Source organism: Oncorhynchus nerka, linkage group LG26 (genome assembly GCF_034236695.1).
Source record: "Oncorhynchus nerka isolate Pitt River linkage group LG26, Oner_Uvic_2.0, whole genome shotgun sequence".
Taxonomy (NCBI): Eukaryota; Metazoa; Chordata; class Actinopteri; order Salmoniformes; family Salmonidae; genus Oncorhynchus; species Oncorhynchus nerka.
The window spans coordinates 26,224,890-26,249,835 of NC_088421.1; the positions used below are offsets into that span (position 1 = coordinate 26,224,890).

At 42.2% G+C, this 24,946-nt stretch overlaps 1 protein-coding gene across 1 annotated transcript in view; it reads right to left on the minus strand.

The window, feature by feature from the left end:
* Positions 1-24,946, minus strand: part of LOC115123982 (adhesion G protein-coupled receptor L1-like) — a 134,821-nt gene that overhangs the window by 20,196 nt on the left and 89,679 nt on the right. The window contains exons 14-21 of the mRNA XM_065010328.1: positions 12,719-12,892; positions 5,220-5,429; positions 4,323-4,543; positions 3,926-3,992; positions 3,612-3,703; positions 2,556-2,724; positions 764-919; positions 74-170 (exon numbers count right to left, since the gene is read on the minus strand). Coding sequence (XP_064866400.1) covers positions 74-170; positions 764-919; positions 2,556-2,724; positions 3,612-3,703; positions 3,926-3,992; positions 4,323-4,543; positions 5,220-5,429; positions 12,719-12,892 — 1,186 coding nt within the window. The remainder of the gene's footprint in view (positions 1-73; positions 171-763; positions 920-2,555; positions 2,725-3,611; positions 3,704-3,925; positions 3,993-4,322; positions 4,544-5,219; positions 5,430-12,718; positions 12,893-24,946) is intronic.

Sequence of the window (24,946 nt, forward strand, 5' to 3'; positions counted from 1 at the left end):
ATAGAGGTGTGCGTGATTGGAGAGGGGGACAGCAGGGGGGTTAGAGGGGGGTTAAGGGGGTGGGGAGTCTCACCACGGTTGAGTGAAGGAGTACTGTTGATGTCTCCCGCCATGAAGGAAGATTCCGTCTGCTTCCGAACCGTGTCGTTCCACATCCTGCGGATCCGACTCTGGAACGCCGGAGAAGAGAAGCACACAGTGAAGCAAAACAAGACAGACAGACAGGAATTAACAAGACAGACAGATAGATAGACAGACAGGAATAAACAATATGATATGATATTGTAACTATGTGAGGCTGGAACACTGCCAAGCTTGCATGGATCTGTCTAAAACTACTAAGCAAACACATACATGCTACCAGAGATACATGAAGTAAATAAGCTCACGCAGTAGGCATACTAACATAAACAAGTTAATGCACGCAGATAAACAACATCAGATTGAGACGTGGTAGATCCAAACAGAGATGAAGGTTTCTGATTAGATTTGTGAAGCGTGTGATAGCCGGTATGTCAACTGTAGACTGAGAGTGTATTGTGTGTGTGTGTTTAGAGTGTTGTCAAAGAGAATTAGGTATGGGACAGGCCTACACTTTGTAGATTGGTGCGTGTAATCTGTGGGTTTGTGTATGGCATGATGTGCCCTGTGTGTGCACCCATATAGTCCCTTAGAGTCTGTGCGTGTATGCATGCGAGCACACGTGTGTGTGTGTGTGGTGTGTATGTGGTGTGTGTGCGTGTGTCTATGTCCGTTCACTGACCTGTCTGTGTGCGGCAGCGTGGCGGGCCTGGTTGCCAGTGTAGTAGCGGTTGTTGGCACGCAGGGCAGAGTTCTTCAGGGAGCCGTGGGAGCTGGTGGTGGAGGTACGGCTGCAGCAGTACGAGTGACGCAGACACTTACTGTACTCCTTATGCACCTGCATGGAGAGAGAGGGCAAACATGGCTTAGACACACACATGTAAGCAGTAGACTCGCATACATACACACTAGTGGTGCGCGAGTCGGCTGTTTATTCACTAGCACCTGCCCATAACTGCTAATAACCCATCCTCAACCGCCCAACTATATGTGAAAATCTGCACCGGACCCGCTAATATAGAAAATGTGCTGTAGGCTACAGTCAAAGATGGAGGAATGATTTTTGGACAGGGGGTGCAAGACTTTATGTTTTTGCCTGATTTCGATATGTTTCTGCTTCTAATTTTCGACATTTTGGTCGGCTATTAGTTAGTCATCTTGTCTATAATTAGATACATGCACCTTCTCTTCTGTCATGATATGTTGCCATAGAAGACTAAATAAACCATTGCTCACCAGAATAAGATCATAAATTGATAGAATGAATCCTTCAATCTAGTTAATATCGGTAGGCTAAAGTTTTCTCTGTCATCTCTGCTTCTTTCGTGGAGGAAAGATGTTTAGGGACCGGGGAGAAAATGCAATAACAAAAAAAAAAAAAGTACATTTCCAAATTACATCAGTTTGACCGGTTGTAAGCTGTGAAAACGACCCAACATGTTTCTGTTAAGATTTCATTCCGGCTTGGATGCATATTTTAGGTGGTAGAAATACTATCAGCTTTTATGATGTTGATAAAGAGAGCACCTTTGCAGACAGTATCTAACTGCACATTCACATTCTCTCAAGATGCTGAAAGAAATCATATTTCTCCACTCCTGTTCCAGAATCAAAATATAGCCTACATTTGTTGTATCATTTTACTACAAGAAATGCTTAATTCTGCAGGAGTTGATATTGAGACTATGTGAGAGGTTATAGACCTACAGTCAGTGTCCAGATTTCCGTTTTCATTTAACCCATCTGAACAGTAGGCTACAGTTCCCTTCTCGTGCCATAGGCCTATCTGAAGTCCCCGTCTTGTGTCTGTTGAATTTGTATAGTGCCTCACAACCATCACACATCACATATCCAGCACTGCTATCATCCTCTTTTACCACTTCTAATCTTTCACAAACATTACTTTTCTGTCCCTCCCTTCTCTTTATTTTCATTTCTCAATTTTGAGCTTTTCTCTTGAATTAAACTCTGACATTGTTATTTTTGCCTCAGTGGGTCAAAGTTAACTTTTTCTACCCGTTCCCAAAATAATTTTCAGATTGGCATGTAGGCTATTGGTGCATGTACAGTTAGGCCCTAAGGCTAAAGCCAGATAGCCTAAAACAGCTAAATAAAAACCTCAATGTAGCCTAGACATATAAATTACACAAGAATTATACATTTATGGATTTTTCATTCTGAACATACGGACTCAAGATTTTCATCAGGCAAAGACATACATGCTTTGAGAAAATTAACATTTCAAATAGACAGAGCTCTGAATAGTGCACCTAGTGATGTACCGTGCATAATTACCCTGTTTAATTCAAATTTGGTTAAATAATCACCTCCTTCTCACAGGAATTATTAAGGGAAAGTAACAACATAAATCAGGCTGCAGACTGTAATTATATTCCATCATATCTATTTAAAATGTTATGCTTAGTTTACTCAATAGAAAAGGTCCCTTTTAGATATGTGAGTGTTTGCGTTACCTTTTTCTGCAGAGCGCAGTGGAAGATGAAGATGAACATGCCCTGGAAGGCGTTGAAGGTGGTGAAGAGGTAGGCCATGATGACCGTGTTCTCGTTGATGAAGAGGAGGCCGAAGGACCAGGTCAGACCAAGCAGGAAGAGCAAGGCGATGGCCCCAATAGCCCATGACCTGGGGAGGAGAGGGCATGCTAATGTTAGCTTAGCATCACAATGAAACCACTCACACAGACCGAAGCCAACCCTCTACCCAGCATGGCTGTTTTGCCTTAAGATGCATGTATCTCAACTGTACTGGCTTTGAACCTACTATCTGGAATATCTGCTTTGAAAATGACTCATTGTTATTACAATACAACGTAGTCTCAGAGCATTTTGTATTATACTGTACCTAAATCTGAGGTATGTATTCATTTGTGTATCTCCATCATTTCAAAACGTATATGTTATGAATTCCAATTTGTTGTTGCTAACGTTAGCTAGGTGGCTAGCTCTTGAGGTTAGGATTTGAGGTTAAGGATTTATGGTTAAGGATAGGAGTTAGGTTAAAGGGTTAAGGTTAGGGTTAGTTAAAAGGGTTAAGGTTTGGGTAAGCCAAAAGGGTTAAGGTTAGGGTTAGATTAAGGGTTAACTAAAAGGGTTAAGGTTAGGGGAAGGGTTAGCTAACATGCTAAGTAGTTGCAATATAGCTAAAAAGTAGTAACTAGTTGTAAAGTTGCTAATTAGCTAAAGTTGTCCATGATGAGATTCAAACACTCAACCTTTAGCTTGCTAGACGTTTATGTTATTTATCAACCCAGACCAACCACCCTACTTTTGTTTTTGCCTTAAGTAACCTTCTGTCTTATGTAACCATACCAAACATTACATATCATACTAATTTAAGTGTCCTGGATTTACATATACTATGTAACCAGTCTGGACAATATGACAAACATTATTCTGCTTTTCCTTAATTTTTTCAGATTTCCAACCCATCTCTCACTGATACAGGAAATGCCCTAATCACATGACCTGGGAGGCTTCACTGACCCCTAACCTCTGCTGAGTGGGACTCACTTGATGTTGTCGAGGCGACTGGAGTCAGGTTTTAGCGCAGAGGAGTTGCGGGTCATCTTGTGCACGGTGATCATGAGGAACACCAGGTTCAGCTAGGGGGGGAAAGGTCAAAGGTTACACATGTCTACAACACATTCAGTGGAATCCTAGAACACCCTCTGGTCTTAAATTGTTGTAACATTTGTGAAGTTAGTCTTTAGTACAGGCCCTATGTTCCTCCAGGAACTAAGAGGATTAAGTAAATAAGTAAGAAGCCTGAATGAAAAAGAATGTAATACAGTTGGTCATAATAGCATCATAATGAATGACTGTACCATAATAACAAAAGAAACAGGGCCAATGAAGCTCCAGATGAAGTAGTTATCCACCCGCAACCAGCACCTAGACATGGGACATAGGAAAAGATTCAAATATCACAGTCACACTCGCACACATGTACCCATGCACACACACATACATCACACACACAAATCACACATCACACACACACACTCATCCCCTGTCTCGGAGGATATCTTATAGAAGCTAATCAGCAGGCTTCGGCTAACTGTTCAAAACTCTTGTCCATGGGGGGAAGACAACGAAAGAGAACAATCCTCTTCAAACTACACTCCATATTACATTCCCTGTCAGGGGAACAGTCTAGGCACTCTAAACTAGCATAATCCTGTCTCTCAATCTACAGGTGAAAAGGGACTGCTTCACACGTACGCTTTCTTGGTCCCATAGCTCCGGTAGTCTATGGCTGCCGAGATGCCCACCACCAGAGCTGGGAAGCAGTAGCCACACAGGTAGTAGTACTTCTTGCGGGAGTACTCGCTCTCAAACACCTCCACCAGCAACAGATAGAGCTGCACCCCCTCCAGACACATCCAGGAGAATGCAGCCAGGAAGAAGAAGTGAAGCAGCCCAGCAAAGATCGGACAGGCAATCTGAGACAGAGAGAAGGAGATAGAGGGAGGCAGAGGGATTTCAGGGGCGGCAGCGTAGCCTAGTGGTTAGACCATTGGACTAGTAACTGAAAGGTTGCAAGTTCAAATCCCTGAGCTGAAAAGGTACAAATCTGTTGTTCTGCCCCTGAACAAGGCAGCTAACCCACTGTTCCTAGGTCATCATTGAAAATAAGAATTCGTTCTTAACTGATTTGCCTATTTAAATAAAGGCTTTTTTTTTAAAGGGACTGAGAGAGAGAAAGAATGAGAAGGAGAGTACAATAAAATAAAAAGAGAGATTTAAAAAACAGAGGGGTGAAAAGGAGTGAAAGAGAAAAGGAAAATAGCAAAGGAAGGTGAGTAAGATCCAGTAAAGGACAGCATAAGGTCATTCAAGCCCTGTAACAGAGGACCTTTTCATTCTCATGATCCATAATGAAGAGCACTTCCCCTTTAAGTGCTGATGGTCTGATGGTGTTCCAAGTGCGAGACAGATGTCTCTCTGTCCTGTATTAGGTGTTCCATGTACGAGGCACTTGTCCCCTAGCCTGGCCCCAGATCAGTTATTTCACATGCCACATGACAATGTCTTTACGACTTAACAAGACAGCACAAACAGATCTGGAACCAGGCTACATGTCCCTCTCTCCCTCTCCCTCTCCCCTCCCCTACTCACGTGGTACTGGGTCTTGTCGATTCCAATAAGGAAGAGGAGCTCTGCGATGAAGAGGTTGATGCAGAGGTTCTTGTGGATTGTGTTGCGGTCGGTCTGCAGGCCCCTCAGGAAGCAAAAGGTAGAGATGCAGATAGCCAGGCACACCAAGCTGATCACTATGCCCACCCAGGTGATCACAAACAGGATCAACTCGTGCATCCTCCCAGGGTACTGTGGAGAGAGGGATGGTGGGGATGGAGAGGGAGGAATAGGGGTGGGGGAGAGAGATGGGGGAGAAGAGGGAGAGGTGAGGTGAGGGGAGACAGATATAGGGAGGAAAGGGATGGGAGGTAGGAATGATGGGAGACAAGGAGAAAGACAAGGAGGGACAGGGTGAGAGAGAGAGTTTATTTGTAAATGTATTCACATTCAGCTAAAATGTAGAGACAAGGAGATGAAACATCCTGAAAAAAAACATGACATTCACATTCAAGTGAATGTCAGTCAGAGTTGCAGGACATGAATTTGTAAGTGTGATTGCGTGGGAGGGAGAAATAAAGAGAGAGAGAGAGATTGGAGAAGGAGAAAGAGAGTCGTTTGAGTAAGTGTATGTGTGTTTGTGTGTATGCGTGTGTGCATATATGTGTGTGTGCATGTATGTGTGTGCCAAGGTTATTATAGTTTAGTGTTTTTATATTTATTTTCTATCTATTAGTTTGAAGAATATTGTTTCAAATTCAGTTTAGTTTCAGTTAGTTTCACATTCACTTTAATAGTTTTTATTTAGTTTAAAGGGCAATCAGCAGTTACTACATACATTTTTTGCCTTGTAAATGAATGACATGATTCTTGAAGAATATTACTTATAAATGAGCTTAGTTCAACTGTCGTACCTCATCAGGACTTCAAATATAAGCTTGTTTATTCTGTTTGTAAACAAAGTAAATGTAAACAAACAATGTATAGCATAAAAAACATGGTTTAAACTATAATGTGGATATCAAGCATGGTCAATCCTTGCATGCATAGCTATGTCTATGAATTTCTTGTTTTTACTTCCTGCTTTGAGAAATTGTAGAAATGGCTGGGGATATTGTAGGAATGGGTGGAGTTTAGTCATAATTATGACTGTGGGTGTGTTATCTAGTGACGGCCATCAGTATGTGCTGTGTCATAGAGATCCTGTTAAATTACTAGAGGGGCTATTTAATAAACCCTCAAAATTACATCAGCAACTGATTTCAGCAAGTTTATGGATGTGGATTGACTGCATTGTTTGAATAGAATGTTGGCATATTGGCAGTTACTTTGAAAAATGAATGGAATAATTCCTCTACAATTGGATGGCTAGCTAGCTAACAAACATACAGTGTATATAAATTCTTCAAATTCATTATTTGACACAATATCTGACCAACTCCCTAACCAAAATGGCTGATCTTTATCCCATCATAAGAAGGTTCATGTCCATTCTAGCATTCAAATTCCCAATTATATGTTCTGTGATTGGTTGATTCAGCTCTAATGAGATTACATAAACATATATTCCACTGTATTAGCCACATCAGTTAACATAATTTCACTGAACATTCTACATTACCGTGGAAATGATTGCGTCACAATACCAGGCAGCCATTGCGAGTGTACCCATGAGTTTACCAGTCAAATTGCCAGGGTGAGCGGTTCCAAGCCCATTTTATTCATAGTTTGCTACAACACCGTGCTTGTTTCAGCAAGGTGTAATAACATTTTATCATGTCCAAGAGTTATCGCAGAAACAGGGCACGTTTGATCACTTTTGTCAAGTCGTTGACCATTTTTGGTCACAGCCTTCCAAAGTGTGTTGCAGACGGGCCTGGATAAAGTAATCCCTCTCACCCCCCCCCCCCCCCCCCCCCCCTTAAAAGATTTAGATGCACTACTGTTCCACTGGATGTCATAAGGTGAATGCACCAATTTGTAAGTCGCTCTGGATAAGAGCGTCTGCTAAATGACTTAAATGTAAATGTAAATTATGGTGATAAAATCTGTCTGACTTGTACCTATATGACAACTGCATGAACTTGACAAAAACCATGTGGTCAAAGATCATGAAGTTTTGAACCCACCCCCCTAAGTCAATACTTTGTAGAGCAACCTTTACAGCTGCAAGTGTCTTGGGGTATGTGTCTATGAGCTTGGGACATCTAGCCACTGGGATTTTTGCCCATTATTCAAGGAAAACTTCTCCAGATCCTTCAAGTTGGATGGGTTCCACTGGTGTACAACAATATGTCATACCACACATTCTCAATTGGATTGAGGTCTGGGCTTTCGACTAGGCCATTCCAAGACATTTAAATGTTTCCCCTTAAACCACTCGAGTGTTGCTTTAGTAGTATGCTTAGAGTCATTGTCTTGCTGGAAGGTGAACCTCCGTCCCAGTCTCAAATCTCTGGAAGACTGAAACAGGTTTCCCTCAAGAATCTCCCTGTATTTAGTGCTAGCCATCATTCATTCAATTCTGACCAGTTTACCAGTCCCTGCCGATGAAAAACATTGCATGATGCTGCCACCACCATGCTTCACTGTGGGGATGGGGTTCTCGGGGTGATGAGAGGTGTTGGGTTTGAGCCAGATATAGCATTTTCCTGGATGGCCAATTTTAGTCTCATCTGACCAGAGCACCTTCTTCCAAATGTATGGGAAGTCTCCCACATGCCTTTTGGGGAACACCAGAAAGCAATGGCTTTTTTCTGGCCACTCTTCCGTAAAGGCCAGCTCTGTGGAGTGTAGGGCTTAAAGTGGTCCAGTGGTCCAATGGACATATACTCCAATCTCCTCTGTGGAGCTTTGCAGCTACTTCAGGTTTATCTTTGGTCTCTTTGTTGCCTCTCTGATTAATGCCGTCCTTGCCTGGTTCATGAATTTTGGTGAGCGGCCCTCTCTTGGCAGGTTTGTTGTGGTGGCATATTCTTTCAATTTTTTAATAATGGATTTAATGGTGTTCTGTGGGATGTTCAAAGTTTCTGATATATTTTATAACACAACCCTGATCTGTACTTCTCCACAACTTTGTCCCTGACCTGTTTGGAGAGCTCCTTAGTCTTCATGGTGACGCTTGCTTGGTGGTGCCCCTTGCTTACTGGAGTTGCAGACACTGGGGCCTTTCAGAACAGGTGTATATATTCTTAGATCATGTGACACTTACATTGCACACAGGTGGACTAATTATGTGACTTCTGAAGGTAATTTGTTGCACCAGATCTTATTTAGGGGCTTCATAGCAAAGGGAGTGAATACATATACAGTGGGGAGAACAAGTATTTAATACACTGCCGATTTTGCAGGTTTTCCTACTTACAAAGCATGTAGAGGTCTGTCATTTTTATCATAGGTACACTTCAACTATGAGAGACGGAATCTAAAACAAAAATCCAGAAAATCACATTGTATGATTTTAAATAATTAATTTGCATTTTATTGCATGACATAAGTATTTGACACATCAGAAAAGCAGAACTTAATATTTGGTACAGAAACCTTTGTTTGCAATTACAGAGATCATACGTTTCCTGTAGTTCTTGACCAGGTTTGCGCACACTGCAGCAGGGATTTTGGCCCACTCCTCCATACAGATCTTCTCCAGATCCTTCAGGTTTCGGGGCTGTCGCTGGGCAATATGGACTTTCAGCTCCCTCCAAAGATTTTCTATTGGGTTCAGGTCTGGAGACTGGCTAGGCCACTCCAGGACCTTGAGATGCTTCTTACGGAGCCACTCCTTAGTTGCCCTGGCTGTGTGTTTCGGGTCATTGTCATGCTGGAAGACCCAGCCACGACCCATCTTCAATGCTCTTACTGAGGGAAGGAGGTTGTTGGCCAAGATCTTGCGATACATGGCGCCATCCATCCTCCCCTCAATATGGTGCAGTCGTCCTGTCCCCTTTGCAGAAAAGCATCCCCAAAGAATGATGTTTCCACCTCCATGCTTCACGGTTGATATGGTGTTCTTGGGGTTGTACTCATCCTTCTTTTTCCTCCAAACACAGGGAGTGGAGTTTAGACCAAAAAGCTCTATTTTTGTCTCATCAGACCACATGACCTTCTCCCATTCCTCCTCTGGATCATCCAGATGGTCATTGGCAAACTTCAGACGGGCCTGGACATGCGCTGGCTTGAGCAGGGGGACCTTGCATGCGCTGTAGGATTTTAATCCATGACGGCGTAGTGTGTTACTAATGGTTTTCTTTGAGACTGTGGTCCCAGCTCTCTTCAGGTCATTGACCAGGTCCTGCTGTGTAGTTCTGGGCTGATCCCTCACCTTCCTCATGATCATTGATGCCCCACGAGGTGAGATCTTGCATGGAGCCCCAGACCGAGGGTGATTGACCGTCATCTTGAACTTCTTCCATTTTCTAATAATTGTGCCAACAGTTGTTGCCTTCTCACCAAGATGCTTGTCTATTGTCCTGTAGCCCATCCCAGCCTTGTGCAGGTCTCCAATTTGATCCCTGATGTCCTTACACAGCTCTCTGGTCTTGACCATTGTGGAGAGGTTGGAGTCTGTTTGATTTAGTGTGTGGACAGGTGTCTTTTATACAGGTAACGAGTTCAAACAGGTGCAGTTAATACAGGTAATGTGTGGAGAACAGGAGGACTTCTTAAAGAAAAACTAACAGGGAGCCGGAATTCCTACGGGTTGGTAGGTGATCAAATACTTATGTCATGCAATAAAATGCAAATTAATTACTTAAAAATCATACAATGTGATTTTCTGGATTTTTGTTTTAGATTCCGTCTCTCACAGTTGAAGTGTACCTATGATAAAAAAAATAATTTTTATTTTACTAGGCAAGTCGGTTAAGAACAAATGATTATTTTCAATGACGGCCTAGGAACAGTGGGTTAACTGCCTGCTCGGGGGCAGGACGACAGATTTGTACCTTGTACCTTGTCAGCTCAGGGATTTGAACTTGCAACCTTTTCGATTACTAGTCCAACACTCTAACCACTAGGCTACCCTGCCGGCCCGTACTTTGTAAGTAGGAAAACCTGCAAAATCGGCAGTGTATTAAATACTTGTTCTCCCCACTGCACATGCACCGCTTTTCCATTTGACATTTTTTGGATTCTTTTTAAACAAGTTATTTTTTAAATTTCACTTCACCAATTTGTCCATGAAATGAAATCCAAATAAAAATCCATTACAGGTTCTAATGCAACAAAATAGGAAAAACGGCATGTTGGATGAATACTTTTGCAAGGCACTGTATATTTAGCCTTTACCACTCAAATGCGCCCAATATATGTGGTGCTGCTCATGGCAACATCATCTCGCTGAGTCTACCTTTAAATTATAAAGGTAGACTCAACGTGACTCACCAGATTCCGAAGCTTGAAAACCCTATAAAAAAAACATTCTATTTCCCCCTTCCCCCCCAAAAATGACTAAAACTGAACATAGTTTTGGAGTCAAAGATAACAGTTCCAGTATATCCGGTTGTGGAGATCCTGGGCTGGAGTGATAACACGTGGTCTGTGGTTGTGGAGATCCTGGGCTGGAGTGATAACACGTGGTCTGTGGTTGTGGAGATCCTGGGCTGGAGTGATAACACGTGGTCTGTGGTTGTGGAGATCCTGGGCTGGAGTGATAACACGTGGTCTGCAGATGTGGAGATCCTGGGCTGGAGTGATAACACGTGGTCTGTGGTTGTGGAGATCCTGGGCTGGAGTGATAACACGTGGTCTGTGGTTGTGGAGATCCTGGGCTGGAGTGATAACACGTGGTCTGTGGTTGTGGAGATCCTGGGCTGGAGTGATAACACGTGGTCTGTGGTTGTGGAGATCCTGGGCTGGAGTGATAACACGTGGTCTGTGGTTGTGGAGATCCTGGGCTGGAGTGATAACACGTGGTCTGTGGTTGTGGAGATCCTGGGCTGGAGTGATAACACGTGGTCTGTGGATGTGGAGATCCTGGGCTGGAGTGATAACACGTGGTCTGTGGTTGTGGAGATCCTGGGCTGGAGTGATAACACGTGGTCTGTGGTTGTGGAGATCCTGGGCTGGAGTGATAACACGTGGTCTGTGGTTGTGGAGATCCTGGGCTGGAGTGATAACACGTGGTCTGTGGTTGTGGAGATCCTGGGCTGGAGTGATAACACGTGGTCTGTGGTTGTGGAGATCCTGGGCTGGAGTGATAACACGTGGTCTGTGGTTGTGGAGATCCTGGGCTGGAGTGATAACACGTGGTCTGTGGTTGTGGAGATCCTGGGCTGGAGTGATAACACGTGGTCTGCAGATGTGGAGATCCTGGGCTGGAGTGATAACACGTGGTCTGTGGTTGTGGAGATCCTGGGCTGGAGTGATAACGCGTGGTCTGTGGTTGTGGAGATCCTGGGCTGGAGTGATAACACGTGGTCTGCAGATGTGGAGATCCTGGGCTGGAGTGATAACACGTGGTCTGTGGTTGTGGAGATCCTGGGCTGGAGTGATAACACGTGGTCTGTGGTTGTGGAGATCCTGGGCTGGAGTGATAACACGTGGTCTGTGGTTGTGGAGATCCTGGGCTGGAGTGATAACACGTGGTCTGTGGTTGTGGAGATCCTGGGCTGGAGTGATAACACGTGGTCTGTGGTTGTGGAGATCCTGGGCTGGAGTGATAACACGTGGTCTGTGGTTGTGGAGATCCTGGGCTGGAGTGATAACACGTGGTCTGTGGATGTGGAGATCCTGGGCTGGAGTGATAACACGTGGTCTGTGGTTGTGGAGATCCTGGGCTGGAGTGATAACACGTGGTCTGTGGTTGTGGAGATCCTGGGCTGGAGTGATAACACGTGGTCTGTGGTTGTGGAGATCCTGGGCTGGAGTGATAACACGTGGTCTGTGGTTGTGGAGATCCTGGGCTGGAGTGATAACACGTGGTCTGTGGTTGTGGAGATCCTGGGCTGGAGTGATAACACGTGGTCTGTGGTTGTGGAGATCCTGGGCTGGAGTGATAACACGTGGTCTGTGGTTGTGGAGATCCTGGGCTGGAGTGATAACACGTGGTCTGTGGTTGTGGAGATCCTGGCCTGGAGTGATAACACGTGGTCTGCAGATGTGGAGATCCTGGGCTGGAGTGATAACACGTGGTCTGTGGTTGTGGAGATCCTGGGCTGGAGTGATAACACGTGGTCTGTGGTTGTGGAGATCCTGGGCTGGAGTGATAACACATGGTCTGTGGATGTGGAGATCCTGGGCTGGAGTGATAACACGTGGTCTGCAGATGTGGAGATCCTGGGCTGGAGTGATAACACGTGGTCTGTGGTTGTGAGGCTCGTAGGACGTACTGCCAAATTCTCTAAAACAACACTGAGGTGGCTGATGATTTTCGCGTTTTCATTTACTATAATAACCTTGGTGTGTGCCAGTCTGTCTGTCTGTCTGTCTGTCTGTCTGTCTGTCTGTCTGTCTGTCTGTCTGTCTGTCTGTCTGTCTGTCTGTCTGTCTGTCTGTATGCCTGTGTGTGTGTGTGTGTGTGTGTGTATATCCACTGGACCTACATCAGGCTGGTGGTGGGCCATGAGCACAGCAAAGTTGGTGAGGTGGGAACAGGAGCAGGTGGTGTGTGTGCTGTTGGTGTCCAGCAGTCTACAGCCCTGAGACGACCACTGGCCTGTCATCGACCGCTCAGAGTAATTCCAGAACGAACAGTTGGGACTGTAGTGGTTCTCCAACTGGAGGGAGAGAGTGAGAGAGAGAGGGGGGGTAATTTCAAAAGAAAATGAATTAACTTTATTGATACCCAAGGTAAATGGTTCTGTCGCAGGCTTTATAACAACACACAAACATAAATAACAAACATAAAGTGCTGCAATCCATTTAAACATGTTTCTATACAGTACAAGCAGATGACAGGGAAAGAAAATACAGCCTATTTAAACAGTTGGCAAATATGTGGGAGAGAGAGAGAAAGGGTGAGAGGTGAAATATATTGTAATGCATATGCACAGTAACAGAACAGTGTGTACAGTGTGGGGGATGTAGGGTTTGATGCTCTGTATACAGTATGTATATGGGCTTGTTAGTCTACTACAGTACACTATGTGTATGGGCTTGTTTGTCTACTACAGTACAGTATGTGTATGGGCTTGTTAGTCTACTACAGTACAGTATGTGTATGGGCTTGTTTGTCTACTACAGTACAGTATGTGTATGGGCTTGTTAGTCTACTACAGTACAGTATGTGTATGGGCTTGTTAGTCTACTACAGTACAGTATGTGTATGGGCTTGTTTGTCTACTACAGTACACTATGTGTATGGGCTTGTTAGTCTACTACAGTACACTATGTGTATGGGCTTGTTTGTCTACTACAGTACACTATGTGTATGGGCTTGTTTGTCTACTACAGTATGTGTAGTATCTACTGTATGTATGGGCTTGTTAGTCTACTACAGTACACTATGTGTATGGGCTTGTTAGTCTACTACAGTACAGTATGTGTATGGGCTTGTTAGTCTACTACAGTACAGTATGTGTATGGGCTTGTTTGTCTACTACAGTACAGTATGTGTATGGGCTTGTTTGTCTACTACAGTACAGTATGTGTATGGGCTTGTTTGTCTACTACAGTACACTATGTGTATGGGCTTGTTAGTCTACTACAGTACACTATGTGTATGGGCTTGTTAGTCTACTACAGTACAGTATGTGTATGGGCTTGTTTGTCTACTACAGTACAGTATGTGTATGGGCTTGTTTGTCTACTACAGTACAGTATGTGTATGGGCTTGTTTGTCTACTACAGTACAGTATGTGTATGGGCTTGTTAGTCTACTACAGTACACTATGTGTATGGGCTTGTTAGTCTACTACAGTACAGTATGTGTATGGGCTTGTTTGTCTACTACAGTACAGTATGTGTATGGGCTTGTTAGTCTACTACAGTACACTATGTGTATGGGCTTGTTAGTCTACTACAGTACAGTATGTGTATGGGCTTGTTTGTCTACTACAGTACAGTATGTGTATGGGCTTGTTAGTCTACTACAGTACAGTATGTGTATGGGCTTGTTTGTCTACTACAGTACAGTATGTGTATGGGCTTGTTTGTCTACCTCAGCACAGTATGTGTATGGGCTTGTTAGTCTACTACAGTACAGTATGTGTATGGGCTTGTTAGTCTACTACAGTACAGTATGTGTATGGGCTTGTTTGTCTACTACAGTACAGTATGTGTATGGGCTTGTTAGTCTACTACAGTACACTATGTGTATGGGCTTGTTTGTCTACTACAGTACAGTATGTGTATGGGCTTGTTAGTCTACTACAGTACAGTATGTGTATGGGCTTGTTAGTCTACTACAGTACACTATGTGTATGGGCTTGTTAGTCTACTACAGTACACTATGTGTATGGGCTTGTTTGTCTACTACAGTACAGTATGTGTATGGGCTTGTTAGTCTACTACAGTACACTATGTGTATGGGCTTGTTTGTCTACTACAGTACAGTATGTGTATGGGCTTGTTAGTCTACTACAGTACAGTATGTGTATGGGCTTGTTAGTCTACTACAGTACACTATGTGTATGGGCTTGTTAGTCTACTACAGTACAGTATGTGTATGGGCTTGTTAGTCTACTACAGTACAGTATGTGTATGGGCTTGTTAGTCTACTACAGTACAGTATGTGTATGGGCTTGTTAGTCTACTACAGTACAGTATGTGTATGGGCTTGTTAGTCTACTACAGTACAGTATGTGTATGGGCTTGTTAGTCTACTACAGTACAGTATGTGTATGGGCTTGTTAGTCTACTACAGTACAGTATGTGTATGGGCTTGTTAGTCTACTACAGTACAGTATGTGTATGGGCTTGTTTGTCTACTACAGTACAGTATGTGTATGGGCTTGTTTGTCTACTACAGTACAGTATGTGTATGGGCTTGTTTGTCTACTACAGTACAGTATGTGTATGGGCTTGTTTGTCTACTACAGTACAGTATGTGTATGGGCTTGTTTGTCTACTACAGTACAGTATGTGTATGGGCTTGTTTGTCTACTACAGTACAGTATGTGTATGGGCTTGTTAGTCTACTACAGTACAGTATGTGTATGGGCTTGTTTGTCTACTACAGTACACTATGTGTATGGGCTTGTTTGTCTACTACAGTACAGTATGTGTATGGGCTTGTTAGTCTACTACAGTACAGTATGTGTATGGGCTTGTTAGTCTACTACAGTACAGTATGTGTATGGGCTTGTTAGTCTACTACAGTACACTATGTGTATGGGCTTGTTAGTCTACTACAGTACACTATGTGTATGGGCTTGTTAGTCTACTACAGTACAGTATGTGTATGGGCTTGTTTGTCTACTACAGTACAGTATGTGTATGGGCTTGTTTGTCTACTACAGTACAGTATGTGTATGGGCTTGTTAGTCTACTACAGTACAGTATGTGTATGGGCTTGTTAGTCTACTACAGTACACTATGTGTATGGGCTTGTTTGTCTACTACAGTACAGTATGTGTATGGGCTTGTTTGTCTACTACAGTACACTATGTGTATGGGCTTGTTAGTCTACTACAGTACACTATGTGTATGGGCTTGTTAGTCTACTACAGTACACTATGTGTATGGGCTTGTTTGTCTACTACAGTACACTATGTGTATGGGCTTGTTAGTCTACTACAGTACAGTATGTGTATGGGCTTGTTAGTCTACTACAGTACAGTATGTGTATGGGCTTGTTAGTCTACTACAGTACAGTATGTGTATGGGCTTGTTAGTCTACTACAGTACACTATGTGTATGGGCTTGTTTGTCTACTACAGTACACTATGTGTATGGGCTTGTTAGTCTACTACAGTACAGTATGTGTATGGGCTTGTTTGTCTACTACAGTACACTATGTGTATGGGCTTGTTTGTCTACTACAGTACAGTATGTGTATGGGCTTGTTAGTCTACTACAGTACAGTATGTGTATGGGCTTGTTAGTCTACTACAGTACAGTATGTGTATGGGCTTGTTAGTCTACTACAGTACAGTATGTGTATGGGCTTGTTAGTCTACTACAGTACAGTATGTGTATGGGCTTGTTTGTCTACTACAGTACAGTATGTGTATGGGCTTGTTAGTCTACTACAGTACAGTATGTGTATGGGCTTGTTAGTCTACTACAGTACAGTATGTGTATGGGCTTGTTTGGCTACTACAGTACAGTATGTGTATGGGCTTGTTAGTCTACTACAGTACAGTATATGTATGGGCTTGTTTGTCTACTACAGTACACTATGTGTATGGGCTTGTTTGTCTACTACAGTACAGTATGTGTATGGGCTTGTTAGTCTACTACAGTACAGTATGTGTATGGGCTTGTTAGTCTACTACAGTACAGTATGTGTATGGGCTTGTTTGTCTACTACAGTACAGTATGTGTATGGGCTTGTTAGTCTACTACAGTACAGTATGTGTATGGGCTTGTTTGTCTACTACAGTACAGTATGTGTATGGGCTTGTTTGTCTACTACAGTACAGTATGTGTATGGGCTTGTTTGTCTACTACAGTACAGTATGTGTATGGGCGTGTTAGTCTACTACAGTACAGTATGTGTATGGGCTTGTTAGTCTACTACAGTACACTATGTGTATGGGCTTGTTAGTCTACTACAGTACAGTATGTGTATGGGCTTGTTAGTCTACTACAGTACAGTATGTGTATGGGCTTGTTAGTCTACTACAGTACAGTATGTGTATGGGCTTGTTTGTCTACTACAGTACAGTATGTGTATGGGCTTGTTTGTCTACTACAGTACACTATGTGTATGGGCTTGTTAGTCTACTACAGTACACTATGTGTATGGGCTTGTTAGTCTACTACAGTACACTATGTGTATGGGCTTGTTTGTCTACTACAGTACAGTATGTGTATGGGCTTGTTAGTCTACTACAGTACAGTATGTGTATGGGCTTGTTAGTCTACTACAGTACAGTATGTGTATGGGCTTGTTAGTCTACTACAGTACAGTATGTGTATGGGCTTGTTAGTCTACTACAGTACACTATGTGTATGGGCTTGTTTGTCTACTACAGTACACTATGTGTATGGGCTTGTTAGTCTACTACAGTACAGTATGTGTATGGGCTTGTTTGTCTACTACAGTACACTATGTGTATGGGCTTGTTAGTCTACTACAGTACACTATGTGTATGGGCTTGTTTGTCTACTACAGTACAGTATGTGTATGGGCTTGTTAGTCTACTACAGTACAGTATGTGTATGGGCTTGTTAGTCTACTACAGTACACTATGTGTATGGGCTTGTTTGTCTACTACAGTACACTATGTGTATGGGCTTGTTTGTCTACTACAGTACAGTATGTGTATGGGCTTGTTAGTCTACTACAGTACACTATGTGTATGGGCTTGTTTGTCTACTACAGTACAGTATGTGTATGGGCTTGTTAGTCTACTACAGTACAGTATGTGTATGGGCTTGTTTGTCTACTACAGTACAGTATGTGTATGGGCTTGTTAGTCTACTACAGTACAGTATGTGTATGGGCTTGTTAGTCTACTACAGTACAGTATGTGTATGGGCTTGTTTGTCTACTACAGTACAGTATGTGTATGGGCTTGTTTGTCTACTACAGTACAGTATGTGTATGGGCTTGTTTGTCTACTACAGTACAGTATGTGTATGGGCTTGTTTGTCTACTACAGTACACTATGTGTATGGGCTTGTTTGTCTACTACAGTACAGTATGTGTATGGGCTTGTTTGTCTACTACAGTACACTATGTGTATGGGCTTGTTAGTCTACTACAGTACAGTATGTGTATGGGCTTGTTAGTCTACTACAGTACAGTATGTGTATGGGCTTGTTAGTCTACTACAGTACACTATGTGTATGGGCTTGTTTGTCTACTACAGTACACTATGTGTATGGGCTTGTTTGTCTACTACAGTACAGTATGTGTATGGGCTTGTTAGTCTACTACAGTACACTATGTGTATGGGCTTGTTAGTCTACTACAGTACAGTATGTGTATGGGCTTGTTAGTCTACTACAGTACAGTATGTGTATGGGCTTGTTAGTCTACTACAGTACAGTATGTGTATGGGCTTGTTAGTCTACTACAGTACACTATGTGTATGGGCTTGTTTGTCTACTACAGTACAGTATGTGTATGGGCTTGTTTGTCTACTACAGTACACTATGTGTATGGGCTTGTTAGTCTACTACAGTACACTATGTGTATGGGCTTGTTTGTCTACTACAGTACAGTATATGTATGGGCTTGTTAGTCTACTACAGTACAGTATGTGTATGGGCTTGTTAGTCTACTACAGTACAGTATGTGTATGGGCTTGTTAGTCTACTACAGTACAGTATGTGTATGGGCTTGTTAGTCTACTACAGTACAGTATGTGTATGGGCTTGTTTGTCTACTACAGTACACTATGTGTATGGGCTTGTTTGTCTACTACAGTACACTATGTGTATGGGCTTGTTAGTCTACTACAGTACAGTATGTGTATGGGCTTGTTTGTCTACTACAGTACAGTATGTGTATGGGCTTGTTAGTCTACTACAGTACAGTATGTGTATGGGCTTGTTTGTCTACTACAGTACAGTATGTGTATGGGCTTGTTAGTCTACTACAGTACAGTATGTGTATGGGCTTGTTTGTCTACTACAGTACAGTATGTGTATGGGCTTGTTTGTCTACTACAGTACAGTATGTGTATGGGCTTGTTTGTCTACTACAGTACACTATGTGTATGGGCTTGTTAGTCTACTACAGTACACTATGTGTATGGGCTTGTTAGTCTACTACAGTACACTATGTGTATGTGCTTGTTTGTCTACTACAGTACACTATGTGTATGGGCTTGTTAGTCTACTACAGTACAGTATGTGTATGGGCTTGTTAGTCTACTACAGTACAGTATGTGTATGGGCTTGTTAGTCTACTACAGTACAGTATGTGTATGGGCTTGTTAGTCTACTACAGTACAGTATGTGTATGGGCTTGTTTGTCTACTACAGTACAGTATGTGTATGGGCTTGTTTGTCTACTACAGTACAGTATGTGTATGGGCGTGTTAGTCTACTACAGTACAGTATGTGTATGGGCTTGTTAGTCTACTACAGTACACTATGTGTATGGGCTTGTTAGTCTACTACAGTACAGTATGTGTATGGGCTTGTTAGTCTACTACAGTACAGTATGTGTATGGGCTTGTTAGTCTACTACAGTACAGTATGTGTATGGGCTTGTTAGTCTACTACAGTACAGTATGTGTATGGGCTTGTTTGTCTACTACAGTACAGTATGTGTATGGGCTTGTTAGTCTACTACAGTACAGTATGTGTATGGGCTTGTTAGTCTACTACAGTACACTATGTGTATGGGCTTGTTTGTCTACTACAGTACACTATGTGTATGGGCTTGTTTGTCTACTACAGTACAGTATGTGTATGGGCTTGTTAGTCTACTACAGTACACTATGTGTATGGGCTTGTTAGTCTACTACAGTACAGTATGTGTATGGGCTTGTTAGTCTACTACAGTACACTATGTGTATGGGCTTGTTAGTCTACTACAGTACACTATGTGTATGGGCTTGTTTGTCTACTACAGTACACTATGTGTATGGGCTTGTTTGTCTACTACAGTAGAGTATATGTATGGGCTTGTTAGTCTACTACAGTACACTATGTGTATGGGCTTGTTAGTCTACTACAGTACACTATGTGTATGGGCTTGTTAGTCTACTACAGTACAGTATGTGATGGGCTTGTTTGTCTACTACAGTACAGTATGTGATGGGCTTGTTTGTCTACTACAGTACAGTATGTGTATGGGCTTGTTAGTCTACTACAGTACAGTATGTGTATGGGCTTGTTTGTCTACTACAGTACAGTATGTGTATGGGCTTGTTAGTCTACTACAGTACACAATGTGTATGGGCTTGTTTGTCTACTACAGTACAGTATATGTATGGGCTTGTTAGTCTACTACAGTACAGTATGTGTGTGGGCTTGTTTGTCTACTACAGTACAGTATGTGTATGGGCTTGTTAGTCTACTACAGTACACTATGTGTATGGGCTTGTTAGTCTACTACAATACAGTATGTGTATGGGCTTGTTTGCCTACTACAGTACAGTATGTGTATGGGCTTGTTAGTCTACTACAGTACACTATGTGTATGGGCTTGTTAGTCTACTACAGTACAGTATGTGTATGGGCTTGTTTGTCTACTACAGTACAGTATGTGTATGGGCTTGTTAGTCTACTACAGTACAGTATGTGTATGGGCTTGTTAGTCTACTACAGTACAGTATGTGTATGGGCTTGTTAGTCTACTACAGTACAGTATGTGTATGGGCTTGTTAGTCTACTACAGTACAGTATGTGTATGGGCTTGTTAGTCTACTACAGTACAGTATGTGTATGGGCTTGTTTGTCTACTACAGTACACTATGTGTATGGGCTTGTTAGTCTACTACAGTACAGTATGTGTATGGGCTTGTTTGTCTACTACAGTACACTATGTGTATGGGCTTGTTAGTCTACTACAGTACACTATGTGTATGGGCTTGTTAGTCTACTACAGTACAGTATGTGTATGGGCTTGTTAGTCTACTACAGTACAGTATGTGTATGGGCTTGTTAGTCTACTACAGTACACTATGTGTATGGGCTTGTTTGTCTACTACAGTACAGTATGTGTATGGGCTTGTTTGTCTACTACAGTACAGTATGTGTATGGGCTTGTTAGTCTACTACAGTACAGTATGTGTATGGGCTTGTTAGTCTACTACAGTACAGTATGTGTATGGGCTTGTTAGTCTACTACAGTACAGTATGTGTATGGGCTTGTTAGTCTACTACAGTACAGTATGTGTATGGGCTTGTTTGTCTACTACAGTACAGTATGTGTATGGGCTTGTATGTATGTGTATGGGCTTGTTTGTCTACTACAGTACAGTATGTGTATGGGCTTGTTTGTCTACTACAGTACACTATGTGTATGGGCTTGTTAGTCTACTACAGTACAGTATGTGTATGGGCTTGTTTGTCTACTACAGTACAGTATGTGTATGGGCTTGTTAGTCTACTACAGTACAGTATGTGTATGGGCTTGTTTGTCTACTACAGTACAGTATGTGTATGGGCTTGTTTGTCTACTACAGTACAGTATGTGTATGGGCTTGTTAGTCTACTACAGTACAGTATGTGTATGGGCTTGTTAGTCTACTACAGTACAGTATGTGTATGGGCTTGTTAGTCTACTACAGTACAGTATGTGTATGGGCTTGTTAGTCTACTACAGTACAGTATGTGTATGGGCTTGTTACTACAGTCTACTGTATGGGCAGTCTACACAGTAGTATGTGTATGGGCTTGTTAGTCTACTACAGTACAGTATGTGTATGGGCTTGTTTGTCTACTACAGTACAGTATGTGTATGGGCTTGTTTGTCTACTACAGTACAGTATGTGTATGGGCTTGTTTGTCTACTACAGTACAGTATGTGTATGGGCTTGTTTGTCTACTACAGTACACTATGTGTATGGGCTTGTTTGTCTACTACAGTACAGTATGTGTATGGGCTTGTTTGTCTACTACAGTACACTATGTGTATGGGCTTGTTTGTCTACTACAGTACAGTATGTGTATGGGCTTGTTAGTCTACTACAGTACAGTATGTGTATGGGCTTGTTAGTCTACTACAGTACACTATGTGTATGGGCTTGTTTGTCTACTACAGTACACTATGTGTATGGGCTTGTTTGTCTACTACAGTACAGTATGTGTATGGGCTTGTTAGTCTACTACAGTACACTATGTGTATGGGCTTGTTAGTCTACTACAGTACAGTATGTGTATGGGCTTGTTAGTCTACTACAGTACAGTATGTGTATGGGCTTGTTAGTCTACTACAGTACAGTATGTGTATGGGCTTGTTAGTCTACTACAGTACACTATGTGTATGGGCTTGTTTGTCTACTACAGTACAGTATGTGTATGGGCTTGTTTGTCTACTACAGTACAGTATGTGTATGGGCTTGTTAGTCTACTACAGTACACTATGTGTATGGGCTTGTTTGTCTACTACAGTACAGTATATGTATGGGCTTGTTAGTCTACTACAGTACATTATGTGTATGGGCTTGTTAGTATACTACAGTACAGTATGTGTATGGGCTTGTTAGTCTACTACAGTACAGTATGTGTATGGGCTTGTTAGTCTACTACAGTACAGTATGTGTATGGGCTTGTTAGTCTACTACAGTACACTATGTGTATGGGCTTGTTTGTCTACTACAGTACACTATGTGTATGGGCTTGTTAGTCTACTACAGTACAGTATGTGTATGGGCTTGTTTGTCTACTACAGTACACTATGTGTATGGGCTTGTTAGTCTACTACAGTACAGTATGTGTATGGGCTTGTTTGTCTACTACAGTACAGTATGTGTATGGGCTTGTTAGTCTACTACAGTACAGTATGTGTATGGGCTTGTTTGTCTACTACAGTACAGTATGTGTATGGGCTTGTTTGTCTACTACAGTACAGTATGTGTATGGGCTTGTTTGTCTACTACAGTACACTATGTGTATGGGCTTGTTTGTCTACTACAGTACACTATGTGTATGGGCTTGTTAGTCTACTACAGTACACTATGTGTATGGACTTGTTTGTCTACTACAGTACACTATGTGTATGGGCTTGTTAGTCTACTACAGTACAGTATGTGTATGGGCTTGTTAGTCTACTACAGTACAGTATGTGTATGGGCTTGTTTGTCTACTACAGTACAGTATGTGTATGGGCTTGTTTGTCTACTACAGTACAGTATGTGTATGGGCTTGTTTGTCTACTACAGTACAGTATGTGTATGGGCTTGTTTGTCTACTACAGTACAGTATGTGTATGGGCGTGTTAGTCTACTACAGTACAGTATGTGTATGGGCTTGTTAGTCTACTACAGTACACTATGTGTATGGGCTTGTTAGTCTACTACAGTACAGTATGTGTATGGGCTTGTTAGTCTACTACAGTACAGTATGTGTATGGGCTTGTTAGTCTACTACAGTACAGTATGTGTATGGGCTTGTTAGTCTACTACAGTACAGTATGTGTATGGGCTTGTTAGTCTACTACAGTACACTATGTGTATGGGCTTGTTTGTCTACTACAGTACACTATGTGTATGGGCTTGTTAGTCTACTACAGTACAGTATGTGTATGGGCTTGTTTGTCTACTACAGTACACTATGTGTATGGGCTTGTTAGTCTACTACAGTACAGTATGTGTATGGGCTTGTTTGTCTACTACAGTACAGTATGTGTATGGGCTTGTTTGTCTACTACAGTACAGTATGTGTATGGGCTTGTTTGTCTACTACAGTACAGTATGTGTATGGGCTTGTTTGTCTACTACAGTACAGTATGTGTATGGGCTTGTTTGTCTACTACAGTACACTATGTGTATGGGCTTGTTAGTCTACTACAGTACACTATGTGTATGGGCTTGTTTGTCTACTACAGTACACTATGTGTATGGGCTTGTTTGTCTACTACAGTACAGTATGTGTATGGGCTTGTTAGTCTACTACAGTACAGTATGTGTATGGGCTTGTTAGTCTACTACAGTACAGTATGTGTATGGGCTTGTTAGTCTACTACAGTACAGTATGTGTATGGGCTTGTTTGTCTACTACAGTACAGTATGTGTATGGGCTTGTTTGTCTACTACAGTACAGTATGTGTATGGGCTTGTTAGTCTACTACAGTACAGTATGTGTATGGGCTTGTTTGTCTACAGTACAGTACAGTATGTGTATGGGCTTGTTTGTCTACTACAGTACAGTATGTGTATGGGCTTGTTAGTCTACTACAGTACAGTATGTGTATGGGCTTGTTTGTCTACTACAGTACAGTATGTGTATGGGCTTGTTAGTCTACTACAGTACACTATGTGTATGGGCTTGTTAGTCTACTACAGTACAGTATGTGTATGGGCTTGTTTGTCTACTACAGTACAGTATGTGTATGGGCTTGTTTGTCTACTACAGTACAGTATGTGTATGGGCTTGTTAGTCTACTACAGTACAGTATGTGTATGGGCTTGTTAGTCTACTACAGTACAGTATGTGTATGGGCTTGTTAGTCTACTACAGTACAGTATGTGGTGTAGTGTTTAACCTCCTGTATGTGTACATTATGTCAATGTACATTTATGTTTATGTATTTATTATTATTTAAAATGTTATTTTACCTTAGTTTAACTAGGCAAGTCAGGGTTAACTGCCTTGTTCAGGGGCAGAACGGCAGATTTTTAAATTGTCAGCTCGGGAATTCGATCTTTCAACCTTTTGGTTTATGCAAGTGTATGTGAGTGTAATTTTTATGTGAGTGTATTGTGTATGGGAGTGTATTGTGTGTATGGGAGTGTATTGTGTATGGGTGTGTCTCGTGTGTATGGGAGTGTATTATGTATGGGTGTGTATTGTGTGTATGGGAGTGTATTGTGTATAGTGTATGGGTGTATATTGTGTGTATGTGAGTGTATTGTGTATGGGAGTGTATTGTGTGTATGGGAGTGTATTGTGTATGGGAGTGTATTGTGTATGGGTGTGTATTGTGTGTATGGGAGTGTATTGTGTATAGTGTATGGGTGTATATTGTGTGTATGTGAGTGTATTGTGTATGGGAGTGTATTGTGTGTATGGGAGTGTATTGTGTATGGGAGTGTATTGTGTAT